General features: G+C 50.5%; 1 protein-coding gene across 1 annotated transcript; it reads right to left on the bottom strand.

Annotated features, from left to right (window-relative positions):
- Nucleotides 1–3,092: 3,092 nt before the first annotated feature.
- CIMIP1 (ciliary microtubule inner protein 1) lies at nt 3,093–14,683 on the bottom strand. The gene is made up of 4 exons (XM_036094423.2): nt 14,575–14,683; nt 12,562–12,643; nt 11,003–11,104; nt 3,093–7,067 (listed from the first exon to the last, which is right to left on the bottom strand). Exons 1-4 carry the CDS (start codon nt 14,640–14,642, stop codon nt 6,906–6,908), a joined length of 414 nt encoding a protein of 137 aa, XP_035950316.1. The 5' UTR covers nt 14,643–14,683; the 3' UTR covers nt 3,093–6,905.
- Nucleotides 14,684–22,400: the final 7,717 nt, after the last annotated feature.

The raw sequence follows: 22,400 nt of genomic DNA, 5'->3' as shown, positions 1-22,400 counted from the left end.
GGATTCCAAGGCTGCGGCTTATCCAGGGGTTACCATCGAATAACCAGAATCATTACCCACCCATGCAGAACGCGGTTTATTAACCATACGATCATCTCCCCAAACCAAAGCCCAGTCAGGTCACCTCCAGGCAATGCAATTACACGTAGCAAGTGTAAAATCCACAATTATTCTGGGCTCCATTTTTAAAGTTTGAATGAATGGCCCAGAAAGATATTAACATTTATTTTTTCATGGGGGTGTGGGGGGAGCTTAATTTATTTGTGGATTTTGGAAGGAGCACCCAGCTTTCCCTTGAGCCCTAGCAACCCCCAGGTCTTAAATGTGGTACGTGGTGAATAAATGTGGTGCACCGAATTGTAACACCCGGGGACCGCCGAACTTTGTGGAGGTAGGCTCGTTCTAGTTTACAAAAATGATAGCAGTGAGAGTAGCGCCAGCACCCTTGGCTGAATCCCTTGGCCAGTCTAGACGTCTTAACAGATGCTTTATCACCAGCATCTCATTTTATCTTCGCCCTGTTTCTAAAGAATCTATTCCTTTGCTTTGAGGGATTTGCAGGTGTATATCCTCTGCTAAGCCCTTTCTATCCTCATCCCTGTTGATCCTCACACCACCCCCGTGAGAGTGAGTTGTGTGTGCTCATTTCCCAGCTGAGGAAGCAGGGGTCTGGGAAGTCCCGACCACCTGCCCAAAGCCACATGGTCTGAAAGGAGAAGGTCTGGATTTGAACCCTGCTCTTCACCCAGCCCACTGCCCTGTGTCCTCACCTTTCGGCTGACTCAAGAGACGATATATCCAGCCCCTGTGGACCGTTAAGGACAGTCTTTAAATGGTAATTTGAGGTTAGAGGGATTGTGAATTATTTTCCTGGCTTTGTCCCCCAGACTTAAAATGCCAAGTGTCGTTTGGAATGCTAATCCAGCTCGGGCAATTTTAAGGAAGAGCTTCCTGAAGGAGATTCCCTGCAAAAGGGCTCTGGTCCTCATGGTGAAGCCCATGTGGCTCAGGGGAATGTTCCAGAATTCTGGAATTCTTCAGAGCCTGTGGGGATTCCCTGGGCTCTCCTGAACACGATGGTGATTGGGTGGGTTTGCTATTTAGAAATAGCCCGTATTTGTTACCTATTACTGTGTAACAATTACCCAAACTGAGTGGCTTAAAATATCATTTGTGATGTCACAACTTCTGTGGGTCAGGAATCCAGTTGCAGCTCAGTTGGGTCATCTGGGTCAGGGTCCCTCACACGGTGTTGCCATCTTAAGGCTTCATGGAGAAGGATCAGTGATTGCTGGCGGGATTCAGGTCCTTGTGGGCCGTTGGAGTAAAGCGTCCCTCGGGTCCTCATGAGCTGCTGGACAGAGGTTTCCCTCAGCTGCTTGTCACGTGGGCACCTCCACGGAGCATCTTATCAAGGGCAGAGGCCGCAGGCCTCGTCGGAGAGGGAGGCGGGGGAGGGGAGTGAGGGGGCGAAGTGGGGGGATGGGAGGAGAAAGCTATGAGAGGTGGAAGTCACAGCCCTTTTTACCTAATCTGGGGAGTGCTGACAACCTTTTAAGTCCAAAATCTCTTATCAATCCCTAACTCCAAAACACTCCCAAATCAAGAAACAGCAGCAGTAGTTTGATAGCAAAGCTGATTTGGTGGCAAAAACCTTAACCTAACTGAGAACTGGCTCCTTAGAGTCTTGATTCCATGTGAATATCCTTTTTTATTTTAATTTTAATTTTAATTTATTTATATATTTTAGAGATAGAGCAGAGGGAGAAGGACAAGCAGACTCTCTGCTAAATGTGGAGCCCAAGGCGGGGCTCGATCCCAGGACCCCGAGATCATGACCTGAGCCGAAACCAAGAGTTGGGTGCTTCACCGCCTGAGCCACCCAGGTGTGAATATTCCTAAGTTTTGCTACAAAAATATTCATGGATTTAATTTTGTGGAGCTGCCCCAGGCCTTGCCAGAGGGGTTATGTGATACACAGTATATGCATTACCTGAAATCCACAAAGTCCTAAATTCTCGAACAGGCGTGGTCCCAGGCTTTGGACCTGGAAGCCCCGCGCCCACAGGGGCCGTTATACTCAGGTGTACTTGAACATGTAACAACAAGATCCGTGTTTCCTAGTAGTCCTATTTTGTTTGATCATGCAATTCTCTTGTAACTCAAACGTTGGAGTTGCTAATTTGTCTTGGACTGAGATATGCTGTGACAGAATCCATTCTGAGTCCCCAGCCCAATTATGTTTTGCATCCTTTCAGAGGCCACTCAGTTAGACCGAGGCCCATCTGGAGGTTCATTGCTGTGATGTATTCCAGCATTGTGGACACAAGTTCACCAGCCTCGCCTTGACCTTGGAAATGTTGTGGTATTTTACAGTGTGTGGTGACATTTATGAGCCCATTTGGACACCCACAAAGAGTTGATTTCCATAGATTAAATGTCAAGTTTGAAACCGTCCAGGGTAATTGAATGGTGGAGCGTTGTCCACTTAGATTCTCAACTGGGGCTGTTGACTGAACATTTGTGCTGTGGGATGAACCCACAAGAGCAGCCCCAATTGCTTAGGTCAGACAGAGGCCAGGGGGCATGGTGGGAGTGGGGAGGGTCAGGCCAGTGGAGTCTGATACCCACTGAAATATTGCCTCCTTTTTACTCCTTAAAATAAAACACACATGTGGTTAGTTGGTAAATAAATTATTGGAGGCAGAGAAAAACCCACCAACCGAGGTTTTCAAGGTGTTGTTCATTTATAAAACCTGTGTATTTTTTTTTTAAGATTTTATTTATTTATTTGACAGAGAGAGAGGTAGCAAGAGCAGGAACACAAGCAGGGAGAGTGGGAGAGGGAGAAGCAGGCTTCTGGCCGCGCAGGGAGCCCAAGTGGGGCTCGATCCCGGGACCCCAGGATCACGACCCGAGCCGAAGGCAGACACCCAACGACTGAGCCACCCAGGTGCCCCAACCTGTCTGTGTATTGATACGTGAAAAGGATGAAGAATTTGTACTTGGATGCGTTAAGTAGAAGTAATTTAAGGGGCATTAAACACATGTCCATAAACTTGCAGTAAAGCTTCACTTAAATTAAGGAGTAACAAAAAGCATCAAATAGTTCCCTAGAAATGGAAATGTCTTTGTGTTCTCATTGTCCAAAGAGTGTGTGCGTCTTCAGACTTTGAGTCTCTCCCTCTTTTTTAGATTATTTATTTATTTATTTATTTGACAGAGAGAGACACAGCGAGAGAGGGAACACAAGCAGGGGGAGTGGGAGAGGGAGAAGCAGGCTTCCCGCTGAGCAGGGAGCCCGATGCGGGGCTCGATCCCAGGACCCCGGGATCATGACCTGAGCCGAAGGCAGACGCTTAATGACTGAGCCACCCAGGCGCCCCTCTCCCTCTTTTTTAAAAGAAATTTTTAGAACCTCTAGTCACCGTGCTGTACATGACATCCTCATAATGTATTTATTTTATAACCGGAAGTTTATATGTTTTGACTCCCTTTACCCATTCTCTCCCTGACAACCACCAATCTGTTCTCTGTTTCAATGGGTTTGGTTCCTTTAGATTCCACATAGAATTGAGATCCTACAGTATTTGTCTTTCTCTGTCTGACTTATGTCACTTAGCATGATGCCCTCAAGGTCCATCCATGCTGTTGCAAATGGCGTATATAAGTACACATCACATCTTCTTTATCCTTTCATCCGATGATGGACACTTAGGATGTTTCCACATCTCGGATATTATAATGTATACTACAATCAACATGGGGGTGCAGATATCTCTGAGATGGAGATTTTGTTTCCCTTGGCTTTATCGTCAGAAGTGGGGTTGCTGGGTCATACGGCAGTTCTATTTTTAAATTTCGAGGTACCTCCACACTGTTTCCACAGCGGCTGCACCAGTGGGCATTCCCATCCACCGTGCACAAGGGTTGATCTCTCAGATGTTTCTTCCTCCGAGAAACTGGAGTCGGGCGATGTGACATGGGTATGGATGTGCCCGTTGCTTCCACTAGTACCCAGGGGACGTGAGAGGCGGGCCAGTCTTGAAAACCTTTCCAGCCCTGACTTCTGGTCTGTCTGGAGGTTCGATTGGCCATGTGGGGGGTTCGCCTGCTCAGCTCCGCCTGGGGCATTTTCTGTCGACAGTATTGGCTCACCGATCTCGCTAAAGTCAGGCTGCCAGTTGACATAGACCAGCCGGTTAAAATCAGAATTAAAGTCACACCAGCAAGTTTCAGAGGAGTCGGAACGGGCGTGGTGAATCCCTGTCCGGGTGTGGTCGGGATGCCTGCAGGAGTCAAGACAGGTCAAGGGAGCCCATCTTTTTTGCTGCCAAACAATTATGGGCGTGCACACAATGGAAGATGACTCTCAGATTCGCTTTATGAGGAGGAATTAGAACAAAAGGCAACACGTGCCCTCGGCAGCTCATCGCAGCCCACAGGTGTTTGCTGCCTCCCGCCTGGCAGTCAGACGGAGCCGCGATCCTGGTGGGCCGGGTGGTGGCTCCGCTCAGCCATGGTCGTGGCATCTGATCCCAATAAACGACCTGGGTTTCTTCAAGAGCAGATGCGTTGCCTGCAGTGATCACCAAGATGCCAAAACATTAGGTTTGCAAAGGAATGGGCTTGGCCAAGCATCGCGTTATTTGGTCTACGCCAGGCTAAACATCTGGGTGACTGGAAACATCTTCAGAGTTGAATGGGCCACGTGACCCATTCTCACGGAGACGCGGCCTGGGTCAAGACCAGTGAGAGAGACGTATGCTCGGAGGGGGGTGTTTTCTGGGCAGGGGAGGAGGGGAGGAGGCACCATGTGCTCCGTACTGTTCTCATCTCCTGGCCTGCACACCAGAGGACCCAACCGGGTACCTCAGAGGAACAGAAGAGTCTGGAAGTCCACAGTCACGGTGTCAGCAGGGCTGCGCTCCCTCTGACGCCTGTAGGATAGAACTCTTCTTTGCCTCTTCCCGGCTTCTCGTGGTTTGCCAGCAACCCTTGCCCTTCTTGGTTTGTAGACACGTTACTCCAGTTTCTGTCCCTGTTACCTGGTGGCCTCCTTCCCTGCGTGTTTGTTCTTCACATGGTCGTCCGTCTCCTCTTCCTATAAGGCCACCAATCATATTGGATTAAGGGCCCACCCTCCTCCAGGATGACCGCATTTCAATTCAACCAATTACATCTGCAATGACCCTATTTTCTATTTTGGGTCACATTCACGGGTACAGGAAGTTAGGACTCAACATATCTTTTCGGGGGGGGAACAATTCAACCCCTAATACCTTGCTTCTCTTTTTCTCAGAAACTAAAGAGCTGTGACATTTGTCCTTCAAATGTGTGGTCTGTAGGTGGCAGGTGGGATCTGAGCCATGATGACTCAGACCATGATGACTTGGTGGCCGTGGTGGCCCCTGTGGCAGGTGCTTAGTGTGGGCGCCCCGCTCAGAGGGACTATCAAGGCTTCCTGAGGTGGCTGCTTCTCTTGCGTTCTGGCTCTTCCAGGGGAAACCTGGGTTGGAGGAGGGCTGTGGGGGAACAGAGAGCCAACTAGGTGGCCGGGCGTAAGTTTTGCTATGTGGCTCCGTTCTTCGTACCTGAGTAGCCCACTTTGAAGGCGTCTACAGCCAGCATGGTGCAGTAAGAGGCTGCTCACTCACATCACGTTCTGCAGACTTTACAGAGAATAATATCTCTGAACACGAGGGGCTCTTCTGCAGGGGGCTTCTAGGATTTAGAGGCTCTGAGCCGCCCTTGCAGGGGATAGCCCAGATTCAGTAGGATTTCTGTCCCCCTGGTATCTTGTGCCCTCAACGTCATGGAATCCATGTAGAAGCCTGCTAGAGAGGCCAGTGCTCAGGGTTGGGGGAAGGTTCTAGATGAGGGATTCTTGGATTGTAAAGCACATCTATCCACACGTGGATAGGAAGGTGAATAGGAAAAGTTTGGGTGGATGGGCTTTGTGGGTGGATTGCACCCTACAGAAGTCCCCCTGGGCCCCAGTCAAGCAAACACAGGGAGGAACCCAGCCCGTGGGTCTGAAGAAGACATCGAGCTCTGCTACTGAGAAACCTACACAAACCAGCTTCCACAGCTTCTAGCAAACTCTCTGCTTTCTTGCTCCTTAGTCTGGATGGAGGGGCCTACGGGCATGCGGGCTTTTCCCCCCGGCACTCTCTCCAGTGGATGCTCCAGTTTCCACCCTCTTGTCTGTGCCTCATTTGTAGGACCTGGAACAAAACCTCAGGGTTAGTGTCAAATGTCTACGGCGGAAGGAAAATGGCCCATCTGTGCTGCGACAGGGCAGGTAAGGGGGGGGGGCAGGTTTTAACAGAGCCTGGGAGACCCATCCTCTCCTGGAAATCCATACTCAGTGGCAAATCTTGGGCTCATTTCTGCCTTTAAAGCTATTGACTTACTGCAAATATCCTGGGAAAGGAGAATCGAGGCATCCTTGAAGTGCTCTGTTCCTCCTGAAAAGCAGGCCCAGGAATGTCTGGGTGCAGAGACTCCTGGTCTACAATCTCATAAACAGGTGGTGAGAGGTACAGGATCGAAAGCAATATTAAAAGACCTAGACAAAATTTTGTTTTTAAAATAAAATCACGTTGTTTTTTAAAAAGCCATACTTAGAATTCCCAAAGTATAAAAAAAAAAAATCAGAGCATCTATTTTGCCTTATTCATTACATTAACCAAGAATGAGTGTGTGATGAGAATGTTCTGGAAGGGAGGGCTGATGAACTGAAAAAGTCAAAGGGCTATTTCATGTTCTTTGCAACATCCGCTGAGCAAATGTGGAGGGGAACCCCATCTGCTGGGGGAGCGCCCCCCTTCCTGGGCATGGACACTGGGTGCCTGGTGGTCGGGTCAACCCGCTCTTGCCCAGGGCCTGCAGTCTGTCTGGACTCAGTGGATGCCTTGCTTCGGCCAGCCTAGCTCTTTGGCATATGCCCCCTTGCAGCTTCTGATCTCATAATCGTGCTCCAGACACTTGTTCAGGCCAGGCACCCCGGATCTCCAGCCGATGAAGCCCTGGGTCGTCTTCGGGATTGGGGGGGATGGAAGGATCTGGAATGGAAAGGCATGGGGTTTAGCCACCTGGGACCACAGTGACATGAGGCTTGTCCATGGAGGCATCAGGATCGGCGTGGGAGACCTGATGGGGAAAAGACAGGAAAGAAAATATCCCTGATCAAGGTGCGCCCAAGGTATCCACGCTCCAATCACCTGGACCCTGAGACTCACTTCTCCCTGCAAAGGTCATGAACACCGAATGTGTTTCTTTATCTGGTCATGCTTAACACGTTAATTCACAACCTCCAGTAAAATAATTTTCATTTGACAAAAGAGCAAAAAGGGAAAAAAGAGTAAGGTGTAGAAATATCAAATACTACAGTTCACACCACTCTTTATAAAATATAGAACAATATTGTCAGATGGTATCCTGGCACTTATAAATCTGCCGGTTTTGATGGGAAGGCTTTATGATATGTGTGTGTATACACACCCACGCACACCCCAGACTGTGGGGACCACGGGAATGAAAAGCAGTGGAATTTAATTAAAAACCAAAGGGAAATGAGGTTCTGTCTGAGATGAAAAAAAACACAGTTTCATTTGTCAATTCCTTGGACAGACTTGAAATATTTGGAAAATGAGGGCAAATGTTCAGGCTGTTTCTCCCCTTCCATTTGAAATGATGTTCTGTTCTGCTTTTACAGGGTGATTTGAATGACGACAACATGAGGAATATTTGTTCTAACAGAGAACTGAGACAGAGCGGTTTCAGATGCGTGGGGTTATGCGTTCAGTGCTCAGCTCAAGGGATCTGTGCTCGAGGAGGTGGTGGGGGTGGCGGGGGGAGGGGTGGGGGTGGTCCTGGCAGGCTGGCTGCCCCTGCGCACAAGGCCCCCAAACGTACGTTCTCGATGAAGTGCTAAAATTAATCTCCTGAGAGGCCACATTCAGGGAAGGTCATCAACAGATGCCGGAGGGGCCGGCTCTTCCTCGCCTGTCCAGACGGGCCCTTGGGACACACAGACTAGCTTTCAAGTCCACCTCCAACTTGTAAGGGAGATGCAATCGAAAACCACCCTGGAATGCCACCTTTCATCCACCAGTTTGGCAGAGAGATGAAAACACCGCCGTTAACAAGGGCATTGCGGGAGAACAAGTGGGTTCATTGTCTGTGAAGGGTGACCAGAGAAATTATCTACCAAAAATGAAAATGCAAACATCCTTTGACCTGAAATGTACTCCCAGGCACTTGTCCTAAGACATCCTCATATCTGTGCGCGTGCACACCAGTGTTGGTGTGGGGGTTCACTGCAGCCCTGGGGTAAGAGCAAATCACCGGACACAGCCTGCAGGTCACCCGCAGGGGACTCGCTCAGTGGCGCACGATGGAATACGAGAGAATACTACGCGGCAGTCTAACACGGTGAGGCTGGCCTGTATGTTCTGAGACGGGACACGTTGAACATAAACTGCTAAGAGAAAAAAAGGTGCATAAAATAGATAAAATATGGCATAATTAGTGCAACAAGGGCAAAAAGACTAAAGGTCCACACAACACGCTTGCATGTGCCTATCCGGTCTCTGGAAGGGTGCCTGGGAAACTGAGAGTCAGAGGAGGAAAGAGGCTTTTCAGGGCATGCATTTTGGGGTATAGGACACCTGTTAAAAATAAATAGATTTTAAAAGGTTCTAGCCATCCAAAGAAGGGATGGGAAGGAGGAAGAAGGGGACTGTTTCTTCAGCAAGGAAGGACGTTCAGAAGGAAATGGGCCAAGTGCTTTTCTCACCTGGATCAAGGTCCTTGTGCCCCCAGGCCCTCTGCTTCAGTTTCCCCAAGGACGAAATGGGTTTGGTGGTGATTATACCTACCTTCTAGGGTTGTGGTGAAAATAAGATGACCATGTAAAGTACTTAGCATGGTGAGCAGCCAAGACACAATAAGAAGAACTAGCAATTTTTTGGGGGGTGGTGGAGGCATAGCAAAACATCCAGAAGGAGCTCCCCAAAATGCTAACCACGGTCAGGGTATATATGGATATTTTAATTTATTATTATTATTATTTTTAAATATTTTATTTATTTATTTGACAGAGAGAGCAAGAGAGCACAAGCAGGGGGAGCAGCAGAGGGAGAGGGAGAAGCAGGTTCCCTGCTGAGCAGGAAGCCTGATGTGGGGCTCGATCCCAGGACCCTGGGATCATGACCTGAGCTGAGAGCAGACACTTAACCGACTGAGCCACCCAGGTGCTCCTTATTTTATTATTTTGTTGTATTCCTAAAATATCAGTGAATCTATATTGCTGGATAATCGGGGGGAAAACACTCTCAACATATCTCACTGGAGTGTATTCATTCATTCAGCCATCAGACGCACACCCACTGAGCGCTCACCACTGAGCACTCATCCACTGAGCACTCACCCACTGAGCACTCACCTTGTACCTGCTGCTCCGTCTGACCCTGAGAGCATCAGGAAAAGAAAATTCATAGAACCTGACTCCTCCCACCCCTGGCTGCCTTCCATGTGAGTTTACATCCCTTCTTGCATCAGGACACAGAGCTGCTTTCTCCGTAGCCTGGCAGAGGGCAAAATCCAGGACCAAAATGATGGACCCATGAAGGGAGGCCTGGGGATGTACCCAGCTCGGCAGGTTCTAGAGGCATCTGACCCATGTCCACGGCTGACTGGTCTCAGGTGGAAAGACCATCTAAGTCTTCTCCCCTCTGGGATTGCCCATCGCTCACTCCGCAACCACAAGGATCTTTCAAAAAGGCAGTCCTCACCATGCCACCGCTCTGTTTCCCATTGCAGACTGGGCTCAACTCCTTCCTCTGGCCCCTGAGGTCCAGTGGAGTCTGGCTGTGCCCACTTCTCCATCCACCTCACTTCCCTTCCCACTCTGACCCACCCCCAGCTCACTAAATTCCAGCCTCACGGCATCCCTTGCTGTTCCTGAAATATACCAAAATTGTTCTGCCTCAGGGCCTTTGTACATGCTCCTCCCTTTGGCTGGAAAACCTTTCCAGGGCTGGATCCCCCATCCCCTGTTACCCTCCAAAACCTCACCTGTCTCTTTTCTCCATGGCATCTAGCATAGCAAATAGCAATTTTGTTGGGGGGCACCTGGGTGGCTCAGTTGGTGAAGCATCTGCTTTTGGCTCAGGTCATAATCCTGGGGTCCTGGGATCAAGTCCCATGTTGGGCTCTCTGCTGAGCGGGGAGTCTACTTCTCCCTCTCCCTCTGACTCCCCCACTCGTGCTCTCTCTCTCTCTCTCTCTCGTGCACACACACGTGCTCTCTCTCTAAAGTAAATAAATAAAATCTTAAAAAAACACCCCCAATTTTGTTGAATTTCTTGTTTCACGGTGGCCTCCCCCTAATTCCCCACCCCCAAACCAGACTTGTGGGCTGGAGTCTCCTCTTCTTGTTTGCCACTGTTTACCCAACCCAGCACCTGGTGCCTACTTACAGCTAGCCGTCCCTAGCGCTCTCTAAAAGTGCCAGGTAACATTCCAGATCCTTCACAGGCATTATCCCACGGAACCCTGACGCCACTCACTGACGTAGGTGCTTTTGTGAGCCCCCACCGTACTGGGGAAAAGGAGACATGGAGCGATCGAGTCACGTGCAAGACCACACAGAAGGTGAGCAGTCGAGCAGGATTTGGGTCTCAGTGGTCTGACTCCAGAGCCCGGGCCTTTACCCTCCCAGTCCCTGTAAATGTCTGCTGAATGACTGGACCAACCCCTTCATTCTCCTGGCTTCCCTCTGCTTCTGCAGGGCCGAATGCAGTGGCTCCTGCCTGTGTCGAGACCAGTAACCCGATGTGCTCCTTACCTGTGGGCTCGGGAAGGGTGTGGAAACTGGCCTCCCACCTGCCGGCTGCCACTGTGTTCTTACCTTTGGTGGTTGGCTTTGTGCTCCTGGAGCGAACACACTTATTTCTTACTTAGGAAAACAAGTATTCAGAACGACTTTGCAAACCTTGATGTATTTCTCCACTGGGGTCACGGGCCGGATGCGGAACCGCTCGGGAAGCTCGATTTTGGGCTTTGGGGTGGGGGGTTTTTCTTCACCCTTGAGCAACTGCAACATAATCCCCAGAGATGGGAAGCGTCAGACTGAGGTTAGTGGGAGCCTTCTCTGCATCGTCCCCCCAGGACACCGCATTTTGCAGGAGACCAAAGCCGCGCTGAGAAACGTTCGGGAGCGTGGTGCAATCACACAGTTAGGGGCCGTTCGGGGACTGGCTCTTCGGGCCGCTCAGCCTCTGGATACAGTGATCAACCGCCGTGTCCCCTACCACCTTTGGCAACCTGCTAATTTATACTCCCGAGTCATAATTTGAGAAAACTTCACAGGTTACAGACTCAAATAAATAATTGCCAACAAGGTTTCAGGGCCAATCTTTAAAATATTAGAGGAGAGCCCCCACCCCCCTTTTAATTTTTAAAACAATTTCGAACTCTTTGAAATTACAATTTAATTACATTAAGGAATATTAATATAGACTTTTTATGCATTTTATATTAATAAGGACTCATTTTATGCATAACATTTCAAGTTGTATAACTCTGTAAGTATTAAAAAAACTCATTAAGAATGGCATAATTTCAAAGCTAGCGGGATGGGGTGAATTACAAATGGGGTTACGCTGCCTTGAATCATGAATGTTTTGAATTATGGGATTCTCACGTGGTTCTGCATCCCCCCAAAGAAATGTGGCTTCTGGCTGTCTTGTCCTGGAGGTGGTTTGAAAGGCTGTAGTCTGGTGGCCACCATCCCGCTGAAGCCCATATAGGCATTTGGTATCTGTACGGTGTTTTATACATCTGAGCCACTATTCTAGACTCGGATCTCATTTAAACATGTGCATTTCTGGACTCTCTTGAACAATGGGAATATGGAGTTATCCTCTCTGCAAGCTCAGCCCTCGGCTGGGCTGATGGGGGCTCCCCCTGCATGGGGCCGGGGGGTTTCTGCGGACATCCTTACCACTCCTTATTGATTACACCTGGCCCTTTTCCCTGTTCTTGTTACCTAGCTGGCTTAGGAAAATACCGAGAGTATCTTCCCAGTAATCCCTCGTATATCCACCTGGCTTCTACTTCTCATCCCATCTGGACTTCCCCATCGCCCAGGGAGGCAGCTGAGGACTCTCATCCCTTTTACAGATGGGCAGTCTGAGGCCAAGAGGCTCTGGAATCAGACAGACCAGCTTCTCTCCTTGGTGCCTCCTTTTGTTAGCTGTATGACTTCGCAATTCTCTGAGCTCAATTTCCTAATTTACAAAATGGGCATAAAACAGCACCCTCCTCTGTGCAAGGGTCCTTGTGCGGATTAAATGAGCTGGTTCAGATGCAGCACCTGGAGGATGCCTGGCACGTAGTAGGTGCTCAATAAATTCATGAAAGAAAGGTTTCAGAGTTAGCGGTCTTCGTATGCAACATGAACTTTATTCTTGTGGAGTATATGCTTCCTTATCGTTTACTCCTTGGAATAATCAATTCTATCACTTCTGGGCTCATCAAATTTATACTTACCTCCTCGAGAGGGGTTGTTAAAAATCCCCAGTTCTGGGCCCAGTTTTGCCGTGCTTCAGTTTCAGCCTTTAGGCGGTATTTCCTGAAAAAGAAAGTTCCTAAGTGCTGGACGGTATTTGAAAAAGGTGAAAGTAGCAAACCCTAAAAGGATCCACTGGGGAACATTTTACGTTTTTTTAATGCACATTGACTGAATGATGACTCGGTGCCAGGAAGGGAGCTGGGTGCCAGAATAAGCTAGAGCCCCTGTCGCTGGGGACCGTGAGGGAGGCAGGTGTCGGAAGAACCAGAGGTCCTCGTTGGGTGGCACATTGGGGAGAAGACAGGACTGGAGGCCGGCTCTGCCTGAGGGGCCATCTAGGGATGAGATTCCTCATTTTGGTATGGTGAGTGAGGTGGGGAGAGTGAGGCTTCTGGCGTGCAAAATTTAAGGGGGTGCTTCCTTCCAGGTTCCTGCAAGTGCAGAGCCTTCACTTGCATGAACTTGAGAAGGAGCCTTCCTTAATATTGCCCACCAGGGCCCACTTGCCCCGCCCTAATCCTGGCCCTGCTTTTGCTCCACATTACATACCATTTATATAGAATGACCTACTAGTGGAGAGCTGGTGTGCCACATTTTGCAAACATCTAATTCAACATTCGTTCATTTCGATTTTCAAGTTTCTCTTCCTATTTTGGAATCAATATCTGCCCCCCACCCCCATCCCCCAGTGTCTCAACAGTTTTGGAGGCCCCCCTGAACAAGCTTTTTGCCCTGGGCACTGAGCATCTAAAGCGGAGTCTAGTCTAATGGAGATGTAATGTGAGCCTCAAATATGAGCCACGTACATAGTTAACAATTTTCTAGCAGCCGCACTAAAAAAAAAAAAAAAAAAAAAGTGAAAGTAAGCAGGTGAAGTTAATTTTTGATATTACTTTTTGGGGGTGTGAAATCTTTGAAATCTCATATGTATTTCACATTTACAGTTCATTCCAATTTGGACCAGTAATATTTTAAGGGCTCAATAGCCACTTTGGACATGGGACAGAAGAACAATCTAAGGGTTGAACCAGCTCTCTTCATATAGGAGGGGCCATATGATTTGGGTCTTGAAGGATGCATAGGAGTTCATCTGGTGAAGAAGGGAGGAAGGGGCATTTTAAATGGACAGAACATACCTGCTATGGTGATTTTGTAGGTATCCAAGTAGGAGGTACTTAGATAAAGACAAAGATTACAAAAATTAATAGTTGTGTATTTTATGCCAAATGATACTGGCTTTCCATTGACAAGAGTGATATAAAGTTTCCTATAAAAATAAATTTGAGTGAAACAAAGCCAGTTTAAAGAAAAATATGAAGAGATTAACACAGGTTTTACAAGGAAATGGCAAAAATCTGAGAGATGGCAAATAGGATAACTCAGTTTAAGAGGTAAGCAGTTATGCTTTATTGTTACTAAACTTTACTTACTTGCATCTAAATTAGTAGCTTCCCATATTGGTTAAAACCTCAAAGAGATGGTGTATTTAGCAATTCAATAGAATGCCAAATAAAAACATCCATTACAAATGTCTGCTCAACATAAATCTTTTAGAAAAAGGATTTTTTCATAAATCTTTTAGAAAAAGGATTTAAGTTAAAATTTCTTACTATTTAAAAAAGCAGGAGACTCAAGAGAGAATGTAAAGAGCATATTTATCTCTCGTTCAAATTGAACAAATATTAAGATTTTTGTTTTCCTTTTTATAAATTTCGGTAAATCTTAAAAATAACATGTTGGCTCTCAACAAGCAAAGCTCTGCAGATGGTTGTAAAGCCAGATGTAATATCTTTCATCTTCAGTGGTGTGCCTGAGAGAAAAGGAAGAAAGGCTTTCTGGTTGAGCTCATTGCCCCGACCACCTCCAGCGCACGGTCCTCGCGCCCAGAGGTCGACCACCTGCAGGACTTGGAGGGGAAACTGAGGCCGCCAGGTGCGTGCACTTGAGGTGGGAACGGCCCAGCCCACCGGGGACCGGATCCTGGACATTACCAGATCTCGTCCTGGGCCACGAGGTTCATGCGCTCGGCCGCGGCGGTGCTGAGAGGTTTCTGCGCCATGGGGCTCAGGTCTCAGGGGCGCCCGCACGCACCAGCCCCGGGCTCAGCGTCTCGCGTCGCCAGGGAGACCGGTTGCCCAGCAACGCGGGACGCGGAGGCGGAGGCTTCGCTGCACCTGGCGCCGGGTGGGGCGGCGTCCGAGCGCCTGCTGCCCGCCTCCGAGCCCCCTCGCCCTCCTCCCTGCCCACCTGCCTGGCCCCGGTGGCAGTAGCCCCCGTCCTGGGCGGGAAACCCCGGGGAAACCTCAACACCTAACACCCCGGTCCCTTTAAAATTTAGGCCTACATGTGAGACAAGTGTGCAAACGGACACGCGTACCCATCCGAGGTGTACCAAGCTTCATGAATTCTGTCACAGAGAACACACCCCTGCGGCCACCGCCTGGGTTAGGAAATAATCACCGTTCGTCTCCACTCCCGAGGAGGATTCCATCCTGCCGCCGGTTTGGGGCCCGAGATTTTGGCCACCGCGGTGCTGTTCTGAGTATTCCTGTCCGTGGCTTTGGGAGAACACATGCATGCCTGTCTGTCGGCATTCACTCTTTAGAACAATCCCCCAGTGAAACTCACCGATAAGATGGCCTGCAGACCCCACAGCCACACTCTCCTTCCTGCCCGTCAACACCGACCCCTCAAAATTGGGGCGCTCAATCGTTTGTTGACTGACTTATTGACCCAAAGCCTTCCACCATTGCACGTTGTCCTAGGCCTGGAACTGGAAAATGGGTCTACTGACTGAGTGGATGGACAGCACGGGGCAGGGGGACATTTTTCTGCCTGAGCAGCCATGAGATCCGCATGTGCGCAGAGCCTCCTGGGACTGAGTGAGGGGAGGCAGCATGCTTCTGCTGACCAATGGGTCATCTCCCAGATAATGACCAAGGCCACTCAGAGAGGGCACAGGTGTCCGTGATTCTCCCTGACATGTCTCCCTACCTCCCTTTCCCTGACCTCCTTCCTCCCTTGTCAACAGATTTGTGCCTTTATGGGGCTATTTGGAGGCTGTATTTTCTTATAACAATGCTCCCCACACCCAAGGCATGTGATGCTTCTCTTGGCTGTTGGAGGTGCGGGGTAAAGGCCCCAAATTGGGGTGGTCACTTTTGTCCACTCAGCCAAAATAGTGAGGGGACAGGCAGGGGCTGGAAGGAGAGAGGACAGGTTGATTCATGAATACAGAACACACTATGCCCACAGCTGAGCAAGCTGGCGGGATGGCCGGTTTGGGACAGGGGGGACAGGTGTCCAGGTGGGTCCAGGGTTTTCTTTCCGGCCTTTTCTGTGAGGTTGCCATTCTTCCAACAGTGGGTCAGTGACCTGGAAAGAAATGTGAATAGTGGATGGCTGGGGAGAGGAGGGTCCCTCATGCAGGAGGGGCAAAGACTGCTTCCCCCTTGGGAATCTTCCAAGATGATTCTGTTAAAATGATTAATTAAGAATAAATTCATTTACTGACTGTCTATATATGCTGAGCACTGAGGGTTCATTCATTCCATAAATGTTTGCTGAGCACCCCTGATGTGCCTGGGGATCCAGGAAGGAGGGATACCAGCTAAGTCATTGCCCCCGCCCTGGGGGAGGGGCGGCGTGTCTGGAGGGAAGATAGACAAGGAAGCAAGTGAACAAATGCACACACATGCTCAGGCCAGGGAGAGATACATGCCACAAAGCAGGTGACACCAGGAAGGAGGCTCAAGGTTGAACGGCATGGAAGAAACTAGTGTGAGTGGGTGGTCTGGAAAGACCTCTCCAGGGACGGGTCATTTGAGCACAGCTTGGATGAGGGGGGGGGCCTGCAAGGTTCTAGGGAGGAGGGAAGTTCAGATCCTGAGCTGGAACAGGCCTGGGGTGTCCGGAGAACACTAAGGAGGCCGCTGCAGCGGAGGCGCCCCTGGGAAGTGGGATGGGTACAGAAATGGAAAAGCAAGCACGACGCCTTCTGGGCAGTCCGTTGAGTAGGGACATGGATGTGGACCAGGTGATAGGGCCTCATTTTGTAGCGGTAGATGGAGTAAGACTAGGATGCGGAGATGGAGAGCACGCCCCTGGCTGAGGCAGGGAGGCACAGAGCGGGTGAGGAGTGACTTGGGCTTGGAAGGATGAGTGAGAGTTCTCTGGTCCTGCCCACTCTCCTCAGAGATACCTACAGGGGGCACCGGGGGGGGGGGCAGGATGAGAAATTGGGAGAGTCTTGAGGTTGAAAGCACAAGCTTTGGGACTGGGTGTGGCCTCAAGCCTTGCTCTGCTGTGTCCCATCTCGGGGACCTTGGGCAAGTTGGCTAATCTCTCTGAGCCGGTGTCCTCATCTGCCAAATGAACTTGTGGGGATCTTAGGAGGCTGGGGAGGTGGTGGGGGGAGCAAACATAAAAAGCTCCATGTGGTGTCGGAGCTGTTGGCGCTCACCAGCAATGGAGAGTGTCACCCGAGGGGTACCCTGTCGGCTGTCTCAGCTTGAGACACAGAGGGTTTGGGGGACAGTGTGGGGAGATGGAAATGGGGCTTTGAGCGGAACTGGGGTTTGCTCCTTGAGGATGTCAGTTTTGAAGGAGAGGCTGTGGATGGCTGCTGGCCTGGCCTGGACGGCAGGATTCCTTCTTTCCTGAGAGGCAAGAGAGCACTCACCTGGGGTGGCTCCTTGGGCCGTCCTGAGGCCTCAGAACCATCATGGCACCAGCCTTCGCCGGGCCCTGGCTGGGTGCTTGCCGACATTCTCTAATTTCTTGGAAGAGGGATTCCTTCGTGGCCCTTTTGTGGAAGGGAAAACTGGCTCCAACAATTGGTGGGTGAGAAAGGATTTGAAGCAAACTTTAAAGCCTCCTGTCTGAGCATGAACACTGGGTTTGGGGGGGCAGCCCTTCCTCCCCAGGAGCAGGGCCTGCAGGAGGATGGGGCGTCCACATGCCCTGGTCCTCCGCTCTCTTTGGACCCGTCACGATGCCCTTCTCTCTCTGGATGATTTTCAGGTGGCTGGGCTTGGCCGCGGGTGTCCAATCTAAGCAGCAAATAATAGTCGGGAAGAAGCCCAGCTCTGGCTTTGCCGAGGTGAGGCCTGACCGGGTGTGAGGAGTGGTCTTGCGAGGAAGTTTCTGGCCCTGCTGTGCCTCCACCTGAAACTGCTTCCAGGCAGCTGAAGCTGACGGAGGGCCCAAATGGTGCGAGGTCCTGAGCGGCCCCCCGCCCGGGCCTCCGGAACAACCTTCCTGAGCCATGGGCACGGGACTCACTTCAGCCAGAGTCCGGGCTCGCTGTCCTGTCAGGGTGCGAACGATCAGTCTTCGATCAGCAGGGCACCAGCATGGCCCACCAGGTCAATAGGGTTGCCACGTTCAGCCGGTACAGGATGTCCGGCGAAATCTGACCGTCCCCGAGCACACTTACACCAGACCGTACTTAGGCCAACAAATTACGTGTTGCTTCTCTGAAATGAAATCTCGCTGGGCGTCCTGCATCATATCTGACCATCCTTCCCTCAGCGAATTTCTTCGCGGGTATGCATACCATATTCAGCAAATGAGTACATTTGCATGTAGGAAATCCTGTTTATTTTTTATTTCTCGTGGTGGGGTTTTGATTTGTTTCATGGATATCCTTCCTCTCTTCTCCTGGTTCTGGGGGTGGAAGCCTCCTCCCTATGATATTTGAAACGAGACATTCACGGACCTCTGACGGACATGATTTTCTCCGCCTACTACTTGAGTTTTATTCTTCCAGAAAACGTGTTATCCAGCATAGATGTCACATGGGAAGAGCGGAGAGAGAAAAGGGACAGCCATCCTTGCTGATTGGACGTGGGGGACGAAGGAAATATTTACAGCTTGCGGAAGGTTTGCCGTGTTCCTGCATATTAATATTTTTGGCCCTCTCTCAGCATTCTGGGACAGTTTATTTTTTATTTTTTTCATCTTGCTGTTGCTTTATAAAACATTTCAACAACTGGAGCCAACTGCTTCTTTTTACTTTTTAAGCTTAAACAGTTTTCTTTTTTATTGCATGATTTTTTTTTTTTAACCAAAGAATGCTTTGTGCGGCCAACGTCCCCGCCAGCCGGCGTGCCTTTCTTGCAGTGCGGGTGATTATCACCCCCACTGCACAACAAAGACGTGAAGGCTTGAGCTGCAAGTGCCAATTTGCAGGGAAGGTATTTGATGGCTTCACGGAGTTTAAGGAACTCAAAAGTTCTAGTCTTTACAGCCCCATTATGCTAGCTCTGGTCACAGCCAAAGGACTCTTCTCCTACCTTACAAATTGTCTACACCCCACACACCTAAAGTAACAATTAACATCATTCCGTGGGGCTTATTGAGGAAGAACAAAGCTGAATCCCTCCCACGGCACCCCAACCTCCCGATCAGCTTGTTCTCCGCTGGGCCTGATTATCAAGCTCCCCCCTCCCCGCCCCCAGGTTGAGGGTGCATTTTGTTCCCCTCTTTCCCTCTGTCCTGCCCCTCCCTTTCCAGCTTCTCTTGTGCCAACTCAGGCTGAGAGAAAAGCCCAAGCCCTGTGTGAAAAGTCCGTTTGAATGCCAGGGAAAAGAACCAGCTTCGATTTCCAGGTGTGGCGAACGCACGCCGTCTTTGCAATTTAAGGTGGTCAAGTGCCCAAGAGCCCTCCTCGGGCGGCTGCAGATTCGAGAGGGAGGGTGTCCGCGGGCTTTCCCACGGTGCCCCTGCCGTGAGGGCTCCATGCTCCAGGAGGAATCTGCTTAGCAGTGCGTATGCTCGGAGAACTCAGGTGTTGCCCTAGTGACTTTAAGTTCCAGGTAGGTACCCGACTGAACTCACGTGGGGTCGTCACCTGTGACCTGCTCTCCCAGAGACATTTCATCCTGCTGGCCCAGCAACGCGGAGAGGGCTTTGCTGTCCAGGGAGGACCCACTGCCCTGGGTTCTGCCAACAGAGGGCTGGGTGGAAGGTTTTGAAGGAAAACTGGACCTTTGGTTGGGGAGGGGAGGCAGGCAATGGCTTCAATGTTCTGTTCCGTAAGGTTATGGCGGTCGTCTGTTTACTTACCTGGCGGCACTTGGCAGACTTCTCCATTCTCCACTGGCTGAGGCCTAAGGCAGTCTACAGTTTTGAATGGCCATGCATTTACTCATTCATTCAACCAACACAGTTACTGAGTCTCTTCTATGTGCTGGGCACTGTGCCAGGCACTGGGGACCCATCAGGGGCAAGACGGGACTGGTTCCAGCCTTAGGAAGCTTCCAGTTCCGTAAGCAAATAAACCAGGAGACTCTCTGATGGGGACGCGTGTTAAACATATAAGGGGTGGTGTGGGATGAGGCAGTTTTCTCAGTAGGATCGCCTGGGAAGGTGGCATTTGAGCAGGGATACAAGTGATGCGTGGAGGCCATCCCTGGAAACAACACAGGACACCCGTGGGGGCTGGGCCCTCCAGCAGGCCTTGCAGGTGGGCGTGGGGAATTTAGACTTTCTTCCAAGTTCAGTGGGAGGTGCTTAGTGCATTTGGGTAGCTCTGTCCAGTCCAACCCACGGGCTTTGTGGCCTTGGGCATGGTGTTGGACCCCCTAGGTCCCCACAGTCCCCCAGACAATATTCTCTGATGTTCTCTTTGCTGCTTTTTAGGGTTGGTTCAAGGCTGAGACCTCACAAGAGAGAGGAGGAAGGCTGTGTCCTGGAATCTTTTGCAGACTATCCCCTTCCATGCTTGGAGTGATTCTGGGATAGCAGCTAATTATACTGTCCTCCAGCCTGGCTCGGTCTGCTGATCAGCAGGTGGCATTTTCCTGGCCAGACAGGAGGACATGTGACTGAAGCAGGGCCAATCAGAGTCTTTCCCTGGGAGTTTATGAACAGACACCAGGCTGGGATGACAAAAGTCTCTTTTTGTGCCTGGGCTGGGATACGGAAAGCTTAGAGCTGCCTATGGCTGATCCCCTCTCTTCCCGCCCCTACTCATGCTGCTTACCAGGCTGTATGGATGGAAGAAGTCTAAATGCCACAGGGAGGTCTGAGGCCCGTGTGCAGAGAGTGGAGAGGGGAGGGGAGGGGAGGAGAGAGAGAGAAAATCTAGTGACCATTTGAAGGTCTGCCGCTCCCTGAGGCCAGCTCTGCCCCTGGGTTTCCCAGTTACTTGAACCAATTAAAGCCCACTTCAATTTTAGTTGTGATGGGTTTCTATCACTTACAACAAAGCACATTTCAGACCGTTTCACTCCGGAACCTCATCGAGCTCTTCTGCCCCGGGGAAAGTCGTGTGGCTACCAACTGCGTATCCTAACTCCATGAGGTCACACGTACTCCGTCTTCTTCTGCTTAATCGCACCACCCCACCCCCTGGTGGCCCCAGGTGCTTCGAGGGCTGGGTCTGGTTGCTGAGTGCCAGGGCCTGTATTAGGTCCTAGGGACGCCCTGTGGGTGAGGCTCACGCCCAGTCCCCCGTGGCTGGGAGACAGAGTCACTTCTAGAGGGGTAAGGAAGCAGCACGGAGGGCCTGCAGGGGTGGCTCAGGGACCAGCATGTTAATCTTGGAGCTCTGGGGACACCCTCATGTCTCCCCGTGACTCCAGTTAGCACCCAGAGGGTCTCTGTGGCTATTCCTTTCGAGAGTTTACTTTCTCTGCTGGGCTGGGAGTAGGGCCTCCTGAAGTGTGTACCGCTTAGCTGTCCCTGTCATGATGACGATGACAAAGAAGAGTTGAAGCTTATTTAGCACTTACGTAGTAAGTACTTCCCAAGCATGGCTGCCTTTCAGCCTCCCAGCAGCCCCATGATGTGGGAGTGATGAACATTCTTATTCTGTAGAGGTAGACACAGAATCAGAGAAGTCAAGGCACTTGTCCATGGTCACACAGCTTTAGAGCTAGAAAGCCAAGATGCAGATGCACTTAGTCATCAACGAGGCAAATAGCAAGGGGAAGGATCACCTGGAATGTCCAGGTAGGCCTCTGAGATGGAAAATAGGCAGCAGTATGCTGACCCCACCACACCCCCCCCCAAGCTTGAGTGGGTATCTGTGGGGTATCTGTGAAGGACCTACTGCATGCGGGGCTCCAGGTGTGGGTGGTCTAGGGACTAAGTGTCATTCCGTGCTCCAGACCCAGCCAGCGGTCAGTGTTGTGCGTGCAGTAGGCTCTCTGCAGAAGCATGTTTGATGGAAGGAAGGCTGTTCCAGCCATCCTGCGGCTGGACGCCTCACCCGGGGCATGACACGGCACCACGGGGGGCTGAGAAACGTGGTCCCCATCTCTGTGTCAGGCAGAGGCCTCTCCCTGTCATGGACGTGGAGACAGGGCTGGCTGGGACTCTGCATATTTGATCTAAGAGGCAAATTGATTTTGTGGATTCATCTCCTTCAGCGTCCTCGAATCGGTGTCTGGGGAGACGTCTCTTTGAGGCTCCTATTGTTCACTTTCAGATGACTTCATATCAAATGGATTTTAAATGAAATCTTGGGGGCTCCACAAAATGCAGAAGGCTAAGTGGGGAATGTGTTATTTCAGAGATTTGCCAGTGCTGCGATGACCGAGGAGCCACGTCCGGGCTGGGGTCTCTCAGAACCAGTGAGGATTGCAGTGGCTCTCAGCTCCGGACTGTCTGCCCAGTTGTCAGACTGACTTGAGAGGGGGTGGTGGACGGGGACTGGGGGCACCGCTGTCTGTGGTCAACCACACTGTCCTTCATTTTCTTTCTCGTGACTGGGGGAAAGAGAGGGAGAGCCGAGGCTGTGTTCAGGAAACACCTGCCAGCCACTGATGCTGTGGAGATGAGGTCCTGGCTCCAAGATACGGGGTCTCCC

The sequence above is a fragment of the Halichoerus grypus genome, chromosome 10, assembly GCF_964656455.1.
Source record: "Halichoerus grypus chromosome 10, mHalGry1.hap1.1, whole genome shotgun sequence".
Classification (NCBI taxonomy): domain Eukaryota; kingdom Metazoa; phylum Chordata; class Mammalia; order Carnivora; family Phocidae; genus Halichoerus; species Halichoerus grypus.
Note: the sequence above shows the minus strand (reverse complement) of the source record. Positions and strands in the feature narration are given on the sequence as shown.